Below are 17,846 nucleotides of genomic sequence, written 5' to 3'. Positions count from 1 at the left end.
GCATGATATCTACACTTGAACAACACTACAAATCTTATATAATTGAAAATAATATTAAAAGTAACGAAAACGTAAGAACGGATGAAATGTAATGAATCAGGATTATTTTCAAATTCTTATAAGCTATAGTTTGCGCACCTCTTCTGAAAAACCCAAAAAGAATGTATTGATGTCATTCGTTTAATATTATAAGCAATTAATGAATGAACATCTACTGTGTTTGAGTCATAGGGTATTTTTTGTTATACCATCGGTACTTCTATCGTGACTTAAATTTTACTTATTAAAACTGTATTTTTAAAATTGTACAAAAATATTTTTTAAAAAAGTATAAATATATGAAAATGAAAAAAAAAATATATTTTTTCATAAGAAAACTAGTTAGAAATTATACCGATTATTCTGGTCACTAAAAAAAAAATGGAAATGTCTAACAGCAATTTGCAAAAAAAAATCTTGTCCCTTGTACATACTTCACCAAAAACAATTCAAATTGTAGGAATTCAGCAGATTTCTTTATGCTGGCTTTTCCTTTTTACATGCTTACCTGCTGTTCATAATGGCTCAATTTAGTATTTCTTAGAATATATAAACATTTATTACAGTACTAACAAAACGTAAACAATATAAGAAAAAATTCACGTGAAGTCGATCAGTCGAAAAATGCGTGAACTAGTAGAGGTGATCGTATAACCAATAATATCATGAATCATCTGCTTTCAGACACGTTACTTTTAATCCTTCTTTTATTTTCCTCAGGCAACAGAGTTGAAGAGATGGCACGTGTATTATAATGCTTGAAGCATCTTTAAGTTGATATCAAATTACTTTCAAACTTCTCAACGGGTTTAAAGCATGTTGTAGATTGAATTATATGTATATTCTAGGTTTTTTGTGTATGGATAATTTTTTGCCTGACTAAGCCTGGAGGTGAGATTTTTTTTTGTGATATGTTTGTTTGTATTTCTTTAACGAGTGATTGGTTGCACCGATTTTAATTAAAAAGATATAAAAACACGATTGAATAACATTAGGTGTATGAAAAATTGAAGAAAATAAAATATCAAACGAATACGCCGCGTCGTTTTGTGCTCTAATGATGACGTAATATGTTTTAAAGTATTTAATAAAACGTAAAAAATATTAATTAAATATCTGGTAAATAAATTACTTTATTTTTTTTATTTTGGTGGTTCATTGTTTTTGCTTCTTTTTACCACGTTTCTTTTTTCATCATTGATCTAAAACCAGGGTTATAGCTTAATCTGAATAATTATGACACGCATAAAAAAATAGTTTGAAAAGTTAAGAAAAATATTTATAATTTATTAAAACCGATTATGAAAATAATAAACTAAATTTGATTACCATTTAGTAAATAAATGTAAATAATTGAAATCTCTGTGTCGGAGTGGTAGCGCCTTGGCGTTTACTCCGGGAATTCCGGGTTTGAATCCCAATCAGGCATAGTATTTTTTATACGTTACAAAATTCCATTTCCATATTCCCACGTACAAGCTTTAAAATGCTTCTGCAGTAAGTTAATTCGTCAAATAAGTAAGAATTAAAATTGACAGGTAATTAAAAATATATTTAAACTGAATCATTTCAAAGTTTTCTGAGGAATTGATTGATATTGCTAATAAAAACAATGAAAAGAAAAATTCTATATAAGATGTGATAAATTAAATTAAAAATATAGTTTCAGTAAATTAAAAAAAAAAAAATTAATTATCAAAAAGGATATTCCTTTAAATTTTCCCGATTTACAATGAAAAAAATGATATTAAATTTAAAAAAAAGTTAAATGTAAAAAATGTGATGTGGGCATCACATGAGTTCCTTGTACGCCTATTAAATTACACTCATTTTTTTTAAATGAAAAGTATATAAAATTTTATTTCATTAATAACTTCTGATATTTTTTCATTTTTTTCCCTTTTTTTAATGTTATTATTGAATTATCATTTATTGTAAATTTTTTTTTACAATCAGAGGTTAACACTAATAAATAAATATATTTAAGTTTAAAAAAAAAAGTTAAACAAAAGGAGATGAAGTTGGATTTGAACCGATGTATTTTCCTCTTGTAAGATCCAAATATTTCATTAATTAAAATTTTATTTGGCTATACCTGTGGAACCAATGAAAATAACTACCATTATGATATCGTTGAAAAGCTATACTACAATTTAAAAAAAAGTCTAAAATCCTATTTTTTTTAATTTTGAGCTTTTTTGGATACTTTTGGTTCAGTCGATTGCGATCTAAAGGAAAGATGCACAACTAGATGTTACGACAGTACTAAATCCAAAATTTCAACATCTTACGGCTAAACGATTTTGATTTATGCGAAATACATACGTACAGAAGTCACGCCGAAACTAGTTAAAATGGATGGGATGGTCAAAATGGATATTTCCGTTGAAATCTGAAAACCGAAATTTGTCACGATTACAATATTTCCTTTACTTCTACAGGGAAGTAAAAGTGTAATCTCGTTTTGTAAAGCACTTGAAGCAGTTTCTGAGCTAAAGAATTCGATCTTAAAATATTGAGCAGTTTTTTATTAACTTTTTCTTGTGTACTGTAATCTATTTATATACATACTATTTTAATAAAATTTTTGCCTACTCTTGCTAAGATTATTTAATATGAGTATTTTTATGTAGTCAGCATTTTTTTTTTTTTTTTGTTAATCCTATCCTATTTGGTTTTGGTAGAATATTCAATAAAGATATAGGCCTTAATTTTCATCTGTAGGAATTTGATAAGCATGAATAATCAATTTCAAATTGTTTAATTCATTAATACATCTCGGCTCAAGATTATGCTTGAAACTCTGTATGAGACCATTATTATTATGAGAAATGTTTTGCAATAATTCAATGAATTTCCTTTCCGGATTTATATCTGATCGGGCTGATATTTGTTCGGTTTCAAAGAATAAATAAATCTGTAAGAATTCGGGAATATTTTTAGATTAGGGAGTAAACTACCAATTAAACGAAAAATTTGGCCCTATGTTTTAAACGAACGCATGAAATTTCCTTCTCTTAAATCTTCTGCTCAAAATGATATCATTTGAAATAGCCTATTTTACTGTCTATTATTATCTAAGATATGTTTAGATAAATATTTACCCCAAAATCAAAAAGTTTAATGAAATCAGGAGGATATTGAAATTGTTCAAGAACTATTTTGCCAAAAGCACAGAAAAATCCAGGAGTATCATCATTTCATTTTTGGCACTGCAATGGTTATTTACATCATGTTACTTACCTATTCCGATACCTTTCAAATTCAGGTGGACAATTTCAGGATGATAATTAAAAGCAGATTTGAGACGTAATATATTTCTTGAAGGTTGAACTCGATTTTGGGCCGAGCGTATACCTTGCTCTTCAAATCTTTGATAACGCTTTGGCGTAGATTCACATTGTCTACGATCAAAAATTCTAGTAGCTCTGAAGTTCTTCTTCCTATCTGAAACCTTGCTGATTTAGGCAATATGGAAATATCAATATCAGATTGAAAATCGTATCTATGCCAGTTATGTGTACGGCTTAGTACTGAACATGTTAGTTCAGGTTATAAAAATCAACACAGAGTGTTACTTACTTGTATGAAGATTAGTTCTCGCCGGTCGCTGCCAGATTAGAAAATTTAGTTAAACACATAATAACTATCTGAGTAAGTCGATATTGACATAGACAAAGATCGATATAGAAAATAACAATCGATATAGACATATTCTTTTTTCCTAATATATACGTTACAATCTGTTTAAATAGTGAACAATAAGCAACTCCTACCACGGTCCAGTGAGATGAGTATATATATACGATATATAAATGAGGTATAGTCTTGTACAGACTCAGCCCGACCGTTCCTGAGAGTTGTGGTTAACTGAATCCCAACTTCCAAAGTACATAGATTTCCACAGTTTAGTACTCAAACCCGTATAAAAGCAACTAACTTTTGCGATCTGAAGCCTATAACCTTTGACTTCGAAAATCAGCTTTTAAACAACTGATTTGTGACAACTGATTAACTACTATACCAATCCGGTGTGTAATGATATTAAATTTAAAACAAGTTGACATTTTTAACGAAAGTTCTAAATTATTTATTAATAATTTTTTATTTATTTATGATTTATATGAAAAGATTGGTGAGGTTTGAACTGTGGTAAATATTGCGCAAGTCATAAAAAAGGCAGAGTTAAAATTTCTTAATGATTGATTCAGTAGTCAACGAAAAAGACGACTCTTTTTCTATATGTATATATATATATATATATATATATATTATATACAGTTTATATATATATATATATTTTTTTTTTTTATCTAATATTTTATTAACTACTTTTCTACAAATGGAGAATATCATTTTACAGAAATGAATTACGATATGAGAAAATTATACAGTATAAAATAAGGGGGGAAAATGACAAATACAAACTGATGTAAATTTAATTAATTATTATGCCTTTTCATGATTATAGTTACTACATTGATTAACAACATAAATTATTTTATATTCAATGAATAAATCAATTAATTACTATTGTTATGCCATTTTTTCGATCACCTTGTTAACTGATTTTAATTGCAAATAAGTTAAACAGAAAGAGAAAATATACAGAAGAAATATCTTTTTTACTATCAATCATAACCATCGATGAGTTTTATCAATTGTAATTGAATACAAAACAAGGTAAAAGTTGCTCAGCATGAGATCTTATGAGTGAACACATAAGTATGCATTTAAAATATTGAATAATATTTCTTTATGAGTATATTTTAAGTGGAAAAGTGAAATTGTTTCTCTTTTTAATATTTATATATAAATAAAACTTCGACGTGTTTTGTAAATAATAACTTAGTACGTCTATTTTTATTATTAATGATTCTTTAAAATGCCATTGATTTTTTTATACTGAAAAACTATGACTTTTTTCTTAAGTTGTGCCGGAATTCATCCCTACCCTACTTGTCTTTCAGATTCAACATTTCCATACCACTTCTTATGTCTCCTTAAACTATCAAATTGACATTATAATTGACTGTACATCTTTCAAGTACACGGTTAGATGGAATGCTATTTGAAGAATGGTTAAGTCCATGAATTGTAAATAAACTTGTTGTTTTTATTATATTAGGTTGTCTTAAAAGGTATTCAGCCTTTGGAGGTCAAGATTGAGAACACATTTATCGTTACTGGAAAATAACATTATGAAACCACATATGCACCGTTTTTTCGATGACTTGTGCCATTTTTCTGGCAAAACCATAATCTTGTCGCTGTAGAACTATTGTGGTTTCCGGTCAAAAAATTGTGACACGTGGTTTTCAGAGGTCACTTTTGAAACTAACTTAACACCATTCCGGGAGTTCTGTGTAGGCCAAAACAAATAATAGTCTGATGGTATCAGGTCTGGGCTATACGATGGATGCATTGAAACTTCCCAGTCAAGTTTTTTTCAATCTCTGACGGGTCGTTAAAAATGTATGCGGTCTGACGTTGTCAGCGCGGTATACGACACCCTTTCTGTTGACCACTTCAGGCCATTTATTTGAAATTGCTGGGTGCAATCACGCTAATTGTCGACAGTATGGTCTAAGTTTATCGTTCTGCCTGATGGCAGCAGCTCATGATGCACGATGCTCTTCCAAGCCCACCAAACGCATAGTATAACCTTCCCGGGCGTCAGTGCGGGATTTGCTACAGACCGTGGAGCTCCTCCTCGCTTCGACTGTGATCTTTTTTGCACATTGTTGTCGTAGGTTATCACTTTTCATCACTGGCGATCAAATGCTTTAGAAATTCCTCGATTTCGTTACGTTTAAGTGGAGATTTTCGGAAGGAAATTCGATCGAGTCAATTTTTTTTTGAGTCAAATAATGCGGCACCCAAACGTCGAGTTTGTTTTTGTATCCAGCTTTCTCAAAACGGTTTAACGCTGTTTCGTGATGGATGTTGAGGTCACTGGCGATGTCATGACTGTTTACCTGCAGGCCTTCCTCGATTTTTTACAGAATACGCTAACCATATCTCGTGCGCAAAAGGCTCAATACTTTTTAGAATACCTAAATTAATTAACTTAATTTTGTAATTAAATAAAAATTCATAAGTATTATTATTCTGACAGTTTTTTTTTTTAGTAAGCTATCTATCAATGGAGTATCATTGAGAAGGCTTACAGAACCATTTCCAAATAAACAACGGATTATAACGACCGATCAGCGTTCAGATCCATTAAGATTATTACAAAAGATTACTCTGCAATAACTTTGAATAAAACTTCTACGTTATAAATCTACTTAATAGAAATCTACATAAATGTATATATAAAACTTAAGTTTTGTCTGCAATTTCGTCTAAACATTCATGTTTCACGATAACATTACGTTTCATACGAAACTGAGGAACAAATTAACCCTTTATCTAACATGAGTTGTTTTATTTGTCGATGTATTGATACATCCGTTAGAAATTATTACTTATTTTCACAAAAAATATCATTGAGTTTATCACATTCTTGATTAAATCTTGGCTGACTAAAATATTAAAAATTTTCATAAAGATATTACGTAAGTGTATTAATGAAAAGAAAAATACTTATAGGAATTTAGAACAAGTAATGATGGAAACATAGCAAGAAAAGTAGGACACAGCTCTTATTGGTAGACTTACTTATCGACTCATTTTATCTATTTTACAGAGATTACCAAAGACATGGCTAACATGTATCATTCATTCTTACAAGTCTTGACAGGCAATAGAAAATTTAATCATTTATGAGAAAAAATGAATATTGTTGATAATATTTCATTAAGTTGTATCGCATGTCATGTCGTTTCGGTTTGTCCACAGATGAAGGATATGCAAAGAAGACTGCGTTTGAATATACCAAAGAGAGAAAGCATCTACTTGGATACAACACTCAATAGTAGAAACAGTAGGGAGACAATGAAAATCTAGTGAGGTTACGAAATACCGCCAGTGTTGAAATAATGTCATAATTTCCGCCGAAGCGGCGACAATTATTTGCAAATACATAGTTAACAATAATTTTTGCAGAATTCTTTAGGTTGCTAGGAAGATTCTTCAATTAGAAATAAGTGCTGGTCATAATTGGAATTGTTTGAAGGTAATAAATTTGTTGCTTTGATTATATTGTTGCAGTGTACTAACTGGGCCGGCTCCGCGACGTAAATGATAGCGTCTCGGCCTTTCATCTGGAGGTCCCGGATTCGAATCCCGGTCAGGCATGGCATTTTCACGCACGGTACAAATAATTCATTTCATCCTCTGAAGCAATACTTAATGGTGGTCCCGGAGATTAAAAAAAAAAATAAGTTTACTAACTGGAAATCACATTTAAATCCCTACTGGATAAAATCCTAATACGAGTATTTTCTTCCTTATGCCAATGAATGTTAATTGTGTATGTGGTTATGGTCTAACAGGTCTTGTTACAATCAACTTATCTGGTTTAAAAGGATTAAAGAAAAGGAGATATTTTAAGAAAGAAACACGAATACTATCATAATTAGCAGCCTGTACAAGTACCTTTAACCACTCTTGTAGGATAGTTAGAGGTATGGTTGGAGCTGTAATCTATGGTGACCATTAACGTCATCTGATGTTTTACATAATTAAAAGGTCCTCCCCTTGATAAAAAACAACTTTTTTCAAAATTTTTGTTTGTAGATTGTAGTTTATTTGCAATATACCTTTGTTATTACATTATAAACTGTACTGTTAGTTAAATAATCTACTATTATGTGTTATATTATTGGATTTAGGCAGTCAAATTACAAAAGATGGGTGAAGTAATGTAGCTATAAAAAATCTGATTTGGGCACCATATGACCCTTATACGTCTATTAAATTACATATACACATTTTTTTTTAAATGAAAAGTACATAGAATTTTATTTCATTAATAAAGTTTGATATTTTTTTATACTTTTTTTTATTATTATTGAATTATTATTTATCGTAAACATTTTTTTACAATCAGAGATTAATAATTATTAATAAATCAGTCCTAAATCAACAGTTAAATCAAAGGTCATAAATCCAAAATCTCAACATCGTTTTTGAGTTATACGAGCTACATACGTTCGTACACGTACACATACACGTCGAAACTAGTCAAAATAGATTCAGGGATCGTAAATGGATATTTCCGTTGAAATCTGAAAACCAAACTTTTTCGCGATCACAATACTTCTTTCATTTCGTACAAGGAAATATCCTTGTACTGTAATAAATATCCTTGGACTGTTGTAAGCAAGGAGAGTTCTCCTGAAGAAAGATCTACTGGTATCAAATAAGCCGTCTTCCAATACTTAAGAGTACTTCGATTTCTGTATTGCAGGAGCAAGAAATTCCTTTTAATTTATTAGAGCTTAAAATCGACCATCATTTGAATTGCCGTTAAAAATTACTATTAATTGTAAATTATAAAAAAAAATAATTGTATATAATTGTTCACTCAATTTTTGGGTTACAACTTGTGAATATGTAATTATAAATCAAATAGTTTTTAAAAAAAGATTTTTATTGCTAAATTTACAATGGATAAGCAAAATAAAAATATAAAAAATAATAAATATGATTTATAGAATTAATAAATATATAATCGTAAAGTTACTTACAGTCCATCCACCTTCAGCGACTTCTTGTTCACAGAATACCTTTAAGAACCAATATGTGGTACCTCTTATTTGTAAATAAAATACACCGGAATGCCTCATACCAGCGTTCAATAGATCAAGACACGAATAACCCTGAAAAATAAACAAACAAATTATTTTATTTATAAATTAATAAGATTCTTGTTCTTTACATAAATAAAGAATCAAAGGTAAAAGAAAGAAACAGAGAATAATTTAGAAAACATAATACATTGGGGATTATCGTTCTGGTGACCTATAACTTTTACTATGTTAATGTTTATGCCTTTCATCTGGTAAGGGTTCGAACCCTAGCCAGGAGAACTTATTGGTTTCGCGACAAAAGGCTTTATTTATTAACTTTAACTAATCAAGAAGCCACGATTTTACCGTATACCAAATCGATATCTGATAAATGAGAAGGGTTGTAAATTTTTTACTTTAACACCCAAAGCGACTTCTGCTCTATCCTGCTTTTCCTCCCGCTACTAATCTTCTTTTCTAATAAATACCCTTCGCTCTTTCCAGTTTTACTAATTACTCTAGCTAAACACTATCCAGTATAACTGCAGTAATTGAAGAAGTTATTCATAACAATTTATCTATAATAATATTTTATCTACTGTATTTACAAATAACAGATTAACCACAAATCAACTATTATTTATCAGAACAAAAATGACCAAACAGTGCAGTTATATAATTGTTTCCATTGTGTGTTTTAATTGTTTAAAATAATAACAATGAAAATCTGATATTAATCTACTAATAGAACAACACGATTGCGTTTACCAATAATACACCATAACTTCTGAACAAAATATTGTGATAATAACTATCTGTGCAAAATATACATTAAGTGAAACCCGTTTTGGCAATGCATCGAAAAAAATTGTCGCCGAACAATCAATCTTAAGAGTAGAAACTGAAGAAATCAATCCATAAGAACGAAAGCCGTCTTCTAATTTTTAAGAGTACTTCGATTTATGTATTGCAGGAGCAAAAAATGATTACTCTTGAGTAATAAAACCATCAGCTTGGTCTGAGTTATGAAATGATGGTAGACAATGATCGGTATCCTTTCATGAAATTTATATTTCGGCCATACAACAAGTTTAAGTTAAATTTGATGTAATATTGTATATTGGAATCAAAAAATGGCTTCTACTGCAGATGGGTTCTTCATTAAGGATGAATTTTAGGGAATCTATAAAGGAGCGTTCGTAACGAGTGAGTTTACATATATACAATATTAATTCGTTCGCCGGCCTCCGTGGCGCGAGTGGTAGCGTCTCGGCCTTTCACCCGGAGGTCCCGGAATCGAATCCCGGTCAGGCATGGCATTTTCACACACGCTACAAATCATTCATTTCATCTTCTGAAGCAATATTTAACTGAGAACCCGGAAGTTAAAAAAATACATTATGTGAAACTAAAAGTCTTCTTAAATTCTGGAGTTTAATTTTTGTGATCAACCAATCTATTCTCCTATTGTGTACACAATATTTTTATACATTCGACACTTATCTGATTAGTATATATAGTTACCTAATAATCACTACAACAATACTAAGTTGAAATTAAATGCTACAAAAATATTTATATATTTAAAAGCCTTTTTTTTCCTTAATATACCAGGTGATTCAAAAAGGACTTCACAACTTTAAAAGCGTATAAAAATGATTGAGATAACTTAAAGATTCAGTTTAAGTCTCATTTCATAGAAAAATAGATCAGGTTTTGACTCACGTAGTTCATTAGTACCAAATTTGGCCACCAGCGCTGTCACCAGTGTTGTTAAAAAAGGATACATTTACTGGTGCGGAACATGCTCGCTGTGTGTTTTTGTTTCACGATTTGCAGTCAGCAACTGCAGTTCAACACAATTTTTTTAGAGAGCACAGAAGGGAGCCTCCTAGTAGACATATAATTTACTCTTGGTACCAAATATTCGTTGAGAGAGGTTTTTCTTCTACCAGACAGATTGGCCCGTTCTTCTTCCAGGAGGCAACCGTAAATGGTATCGTTCATTTTGACATGCTGCAAAATTTTCTATTTCTCAGTTAGACTATGATTACCAAGATGGACGCCATTTCTATCAGAAAGACGGGACACCACCTCACTACTGCTTAGAAGTTCGAGATTTTCATGATAGTCGATTCCCAGTTCGGTAGATTGGTCATGAAGGTCCAATTTCACGACCATCTCGCTCCCCAAATTTGACCCCGTTAGATGTTTTCATGTGAGCTTTCATTAAAAATCAGGTTTATGCACCACCTTTGCCTGCTGATCTTGTTGAGCTAAGACTTCGAATTAATGCCGCGGCTGCAGAGATAACGCCTGATCTGCTGGATACAGTCTGGAATGAAACTTAAGATGGGATGTAAGTTGTTTAAAAAATGGAAGCCTTATCGAAGCAAAATGGATGTTGGGTGACAAATTTGATGTGTATTTCTATGAAATGAGATCTCAACCGAATCTGTAACTTATCTCAATAAATTTTTATATGCTTTTAAAGTTGTGAAGTTCTTTTTCAACCGGTATTTATTAATGACATTCTACTGATCGATTTCAATAACTCATGTTGAAATTGATACATTTTCATAAAAGCACTTAAAAAACAATCAAAGAAGTGTTTTTATTTTATCAATGTGGTTGCTTTCGATCAATAAAATGGAATTCAGGATGTAATATTCTCATTAATTACTACAAAATTCTGGGTTCAATTCCCAGTCGTGATTGTGAATTTAAAAAAAACAAAACAGAATAGATAATTTTTTTAATAGTTTCTATTTGATTGTATGAACATATTTTCGTAAAAGATTCATTAAGGATACTAAAGTTATTCTAATAAAGATAAAATATTATTTTATGTTTTAAATGCTTAACATTTTGAAGGAAGGTATGTTTTTATTCTTCATATTTATGTAATAAACCGCATTAAAATATATTATAGGATGTCGAAAAATCAAATATTTATAAATCCTTTTACATTTGTCAATTTAAAATAAATTTTTGAATACTGTTGATAAATTAATTTCGAATGAGAATCAATAAATTTGATTGTATCAGGAAGGTAGGACAAAATTTTACTAATTATAGGTAAAAAAAAAAAATAAATAAACGAATATATTCATAACAAGCCACGTATATATCTATCAGTATGAATTATGTAATTAAATTATGAACCGAGAATACTTGACTGATGTAATTTATAAATTTGACACAATGAACTGGTTATATTAACGTACAATTTATTAAATCGTCAAGTACAACCGGTTACAAAATATTCTAAAATATATTGAAACATATTAATCTTATCAGGCGATCTCTTTACGGCTCATTGAATCCCTCCGTAACTTAACAGTAATTTAAATGCGTGATAGGCTGTATGATTATATATTTCTAAAATTTTGTTTACGTTATTAATAAGTTAAAATCTAGTTATTACCCGTGTAATACTAAAGTCAGATTAGGATTTTTTGACATTACAGAATTCTATTTTATTTAAGGTCTTTTTGCCTTACGTCAAACTGAAAATTAAAGGAAGTATTTACTCATTTAATTATTAAAATGGTTTTTTCTTACAAAAACATTACAGTTGAATATTTAAAATTTATTTTAGTGTGAATCGTCTGTCTTTGTACAAGATCTTCTAAGCAAAATTTACTCAATACACGTAAGTTTTTGTATGAAAACATGGAAATTTAGTTTTCAAACATTTTTAATTAATATGTTATGAAGAAAAATATTATGAATAATATTGTATAAATAGGAATTTTCTTATTTGTTAGATTATTTTTTTATATAAGAAAGAAAAAAAAGAAGTTTTTTATTTAAATAATTAACTTTTGTGTACGGCTAACATGACACGACACGTCGTATGATCTAATCCATTTGTAATACAAGAAAATCAGTTGCAAACTACTTATACTAATATAATACACCATATCGGAAACATCAAAGAATTACAAGCGAATTAGTTTTACCTGGATAGATATTCGATATGCTCACTTACTTCGGTTGCTTGTAAAATAATTCTTATCCATATAATAAAACCTTTGACAAAATATAAAAATAAAAAATGTGATCACAAAGTTGTAATTCTTTCCTGGCGCTGGTTATTTATACTTATTTAGTGGAAATATAAAACGATACATGAACAAAATTTAAAATATAAAAAATAGATATACTTTAAATCGATAATTAAATAAGATCGATATTTTTAAACCTTTACTACCTCCACCACCACCAAAATTGCCTTCAAAGTATTTTTTTGGACCACTTGCTCTATTATTAAGCTTAGAAAAGTCAAATTAAAAAAAACTATATTATAAGCGTTGAAAAGACAAAAACGTTTGGTATATATACAATAAATAAAAAGTAATTTTTTCGATTTTTGGGGGAATGGGAGAATTTAAGGGCAATTTTTTTTCAAATGGTAAGATAAGCATGCATGCATATACTGAGCTAAATATAAAGTGGGCTTATATTTGCAAAATTTTGAGAAAATTGATGTTAAATAAACTATCCCTGGAGATATATACCCCGAACGTTTACCCATATACACGAGTCACTGTGCCAAATTTCATCAAATTTGGATAATCTAAGTTATTAAGCTTTAAACAGACCAAAACACATTTGTACGTACGAACATTAACTCCCACTTTTGTTTTGTTTTTTAAGGTCCATGGGTCACGAACCGTCATGAAATGCAAAAAAATCCGTATCCCATTTTTTGACCGATTACCATACTTTCTTTCATCATATCTCTATAACTATAATGCCAGGAAAGTAAAAAAAAAATTCTATTTAAAAGTGATACTCTAGTTATATAAAGTTACAAAACTGTGTTTATTCTGAATAGTCCATTCCATTCGGTAACCGAGGTGTAATCTTTGATTTTATATAATTTCTTGATCAAGAATCATTAATTTTAAAGTTGTACGCCGTTTTTACTTTTCATATAATCGCTTTTATAATCGTGTTACATATTTTTTTGATTTATTGAAGCGTTGACATAGTTTATTTATTAGTCTTTGTTTTGATCAGATTCAGCATAAAATGGACGACCTACTTTAATATTGATTACGAGATAAATTAAAATACATTATTCCATTAAATATTAAAAAGTATACACCGAGTCGGTTTTACAAAAGGTTATAATTAGGATTTAATTCATTACATAATAATATTAATTCATTCGATTATATTTATTTCGATTTTTCATTCTATATATCGTGAATCGAAACATCACATTAATCACAATCGATAAAATTTTACAATAAATTATAAACGATTACGATAACGATTATCTTCCTAAAAAATCTTCCTTCCTTATTAAAATGAGAAAAAACATTTATAGCCAAATGTCTTTCTTTACCGCATGATAAATCGTAAATCAAAATTTCTATTATTATTATTATTACAACGATAATAATAAGAAGAGTGGTTCTTAGACGATCGAGACATGATATAAGATAACAGTAAACGAAAGGGAGAAGAGACCGTGTAATTTATTGGGAAAGTGAAACAACCGCAAATAAACGTTTTAACGGATGTTATATTAATTTTAGGATAAAATAAAATAAAGAAATATAAAGAGAAAGAGAGAATAATAGGTGGTAGATAGGGGGTTACTCTCCCCACCAGCAGTACCACATTCACTATCATATACCATGGTATAATGTAATTGACTACACTTTCATGCTTTATTATTATATTGTTAAGCTATATTTTCCACAACTCACTTTCTTTTATTATTTAAATATTGCATTTGTTTATACATTTATTATTATTATGATTATTATAATTTTATAAGATTATGACAAGGTGTAGGGTTTTACGTTTGTCTACCCGTACTTATGTCAAAGAGTTTGAACTGAAAAATTACATCCTTATTATTAAACAATGAAAATACATACGTGAAAATATTTTAACTTTAGCGATGTTTTAGATTTGCCTCATTGAGATGATGGGAAAAAAATTAATAAACATTTCTTTTCATAAATGTCATTGGTCATTTTCCATGACAGTTTTTTTAAGATGTTTTATGCTTTGTAATGAAACTCTACGTTCAATCAAATAGAAAAGTACAACCAGTTTTTTTTTAACAGTCTTCAAACGAATATATTTTTTACATATATATATATATATATATAAAAATAATATTGTAAAGAAAAAACTAATGAAATATCGTGTGTATGTGTCACGCCTTAAAATTCACTGATTTTGGTGAATAGTTTTCTTTTAGCTCTGTAATAATTTCTTTCTGAATAACTTAAATATCTAGTAGATGATTTTAAGATATCTTTTATGTCGTCATTATTTCGTAGTATGATATTGTTATAGCGTGATGATATTTATAGGTTGACATCGTTTTGATACTCAAATTATTTTTATATGAAACTTCAAGAAAATTGATTGAAAATTTAAGGTAAATATATATATATATATATATATATATATATATATATATATATATATATTCACGGATAACCCGTGAATATTTTTTTAATGTTAGTCATAATTTACATTCATTATAATAATTTTATTACGTAGTTTCTCTACAACTTTTACTTTCCCGTTGGAGTATAATTAATGGGAAAAGTATGGTGATTATATAAAAAATGGGGTATCGGGGTTTTTTCTGCAAATTTTTTTTTTAAGGATCAAACTAATTCATGTAGAATAAAAATATATGTGCGTATGTTTGTCGTATTGCTTTTGGCTTTATATCTCAGAACTGACTGAACCGATTATCTTCAATTTCGGAACAAATATATCTATAAAGTAGGGCATTGATCATATTAATATATTTTTCAAAATTAGTTAACGGGGTGGGGAATATCCAAAAAAAATTTCTTTTTTTTCAGAAGTATTTTAGAGAAAACTTGATTACAACAAATTTGTTACATTGCATATATAAATAATAAAAAAATAATTATTCAAAAAAAATCAACTCCTCTTAAAATTAATCTGCCATTGGTTTATAAACTTTTTGAAAGTTTCATATATACAGCTATAAATAAATGTCTTCAATATTTTTAATTATAGACCCCGGATCTAACGCAGAAAAGGTTTCTTTTAATTTTGTTTTTCTTATTTTAGCCTTTAGTGAAAGGGGGTGTTAAATTTAGAGAAAACTTTACTTAAAAAATTTGTTAAGCTTAAACTATATATGAATATTTTTAGAAAATTTCTTCTTAAAATTTATTCCCCACCTCTAAAAATATATATATTCTGTTTTTAACCTATTTATGACTTGACTGGCAAGTCGGTCAAATCATACAATACTTTGCCAGCTTTTTAAATTTTAAACGTATAATTAAGCTCTTTGGTTAGCCCAATTTCCATAAAAAGTTCAACTGAAATATACGACAGAAATATATGTGTAATGAAAAAATGAGCGAATTATTAAAGAAGCACTTCTTACGTATCACAACCCCATAGGGGTAAGACACCCACCTAGTGACGTCACCGATCCCCACACACCCCTCCATTCTTAGCCCTGAGGGGCTTTACCGGAGGTCGTCTTTAGACCCTCTAACTGATTACATCTCACAGTCATCAGCCAGGCCTCGGTCGGGATGCAATCGATGTAAATGCCACGGCAGACATTTGCATCAGTAAATAGTTATCGTAGGCCTCAAACGGACATCTTCACATCCAACCTAACATGATTACCTCAAACTAACTAACCGAAACCGCAGAAGCGCAAACCCCGCGCCTAGTACAGATTTGACCACACCATTCGTGACTGTGAATCCCTCAGAAAAAACGAACGAGTTTAAAGTTAAATCAGTGCTACACTTATACCAATCAAAATTTTGTTTTACGCAACATAGAAATTGCGCAACTTCTTACGTATCCTATACTTTAAACTTTATATCAAAGTAATTGATAACTTCAAAATTCCTGACAGAAATCAGAAATTCCCAAAAATTTCCGGATTGGCCGAAAGGGATTTAAAAGAAGGAAAAACATTTGCCGGACAGTTCCAATTTACAATATGTTCTGATCTAATTATCTGATTGTAATGAAAGAAAAACCAGATAAAATTTGATCTTTCTCTTAATTTCATTTCTTTAGACTATTTAGCTAACTACTAAGAGAAAGAAATATGGCTCGACTCTCAACATTTTATCATAATCTAGTGATTTTTTCATTAAAATTGTTATGAGAGTAAAATATTTAACTAAATTTATAATTGGCCAGTACTGAGTAGAAAAAATATAGTTTAAAAGAAAAAGAAAATCAATATGAGATATGATAGGATTCATTGATAGGGTTTATTAGACCCACCGGGTTGGTCTAATGGTGACTGCGTCTTCCCAAATCAGCTGATTTGGAAGTCGAGAGTTTCAGCGTTCAAGTTCTAGTATAGTCAGTTATTTTTATACGGATTTGAATAATAGATCATTCTTTGGTGGTTGGGTTTCAATTAACCACACATCTCAGGAATAGTCGAACTGAGACCGTACAAGGCTACACTTCATTTACACTCATACATATCATCCTCATTCATTCTCTGAAGTAATATCTGAACGGTAATTCCCGGAGGCTAAACAGGAAAAGAAAAAAGAATTAGTTCATTAACAAATTGTGATTATTATCAATTTCTGGTAATTACATTTTAATTCACAATAACTACACTTTACAACTTACTGGTATCATATTTCTAGAGATATACAGAAAGAATAAAAGTATGGTAATCAGTCAAAAAATGGGTTATAGGGTGTCTGCATTTCTCGACGTTTCATGAACTAGGAACCCGAAAAAAGTGGAGGGGTAATGATTCCCGTACTTACGCACGTGTATTCCGTGATTGAAGCTTAATAACTTTTGATTGGATAAACCGATTTTGATGAAATTTGGTTCCGAGATTTGTGCCTATGGAGTAATTTGTTGGTAAATGTTTGGAACAATATGTTCTCCAGGGGGGGAGATACTTTCTTTCGGGCCAGTTTTCTCAAAATTTTGGAAATATAACAGCATTTTATATTAGTCCATGCATAGATGCTTAAAATATTATTTAATAACAGTAAAGTAAAAAATTATTAATTTTAATTGTTAAATTAAAAAAAAAATAAAAAATATGAAGGATCAGTTGTATCAACAATTAACTTCACATCATTTGTGAAGTAATAATCT

At 29.5% G+C, this 17,846-nt stretch overlaps 1 protein-coding gene across 1 annotated transcript in view; it reads right to left on the bottom strand.

The window, feature by feature from the left end:
* Positions 1 to 17,846, bottom strand: part of LOC142329101 (uncharacterized) — a 490,682-nt gene that overhangs the window by 25,765 nt on the left and 447,071 nt on the right. The window contains exon 4 of the mRNA XM_075373436.1: positions 8,676 to 8,807. Coding sequence (XP_075229551.1) covers positions 8,676 to 8,807 — 132 coding nt within the window. The remainder of the gene's footprint in view (positions 1 to 8,675; positions 8,808 to 17,846) is intronic.

Source organism: Lycorma delicatula, chromosome 8, assembly GCF_047948215.1.
Source record: "Lycorma delicatula isolate Av1 chromosome 8, ASM4794821v1, whole genome shotgun sequence".
In the NCBI taxonomy this organism is placed as follows: domain Eukaryota; kingdom Metazoa; phylum Arthropoda; class Insecta; order Hemiptera; family Fulgoridae; genus Lycorma; species Lycorma delicatula.
Note: the sequence above shows the minus strand (reverse complement) of the source record. Positions and strands in the feature narration are given on the sequence as shown.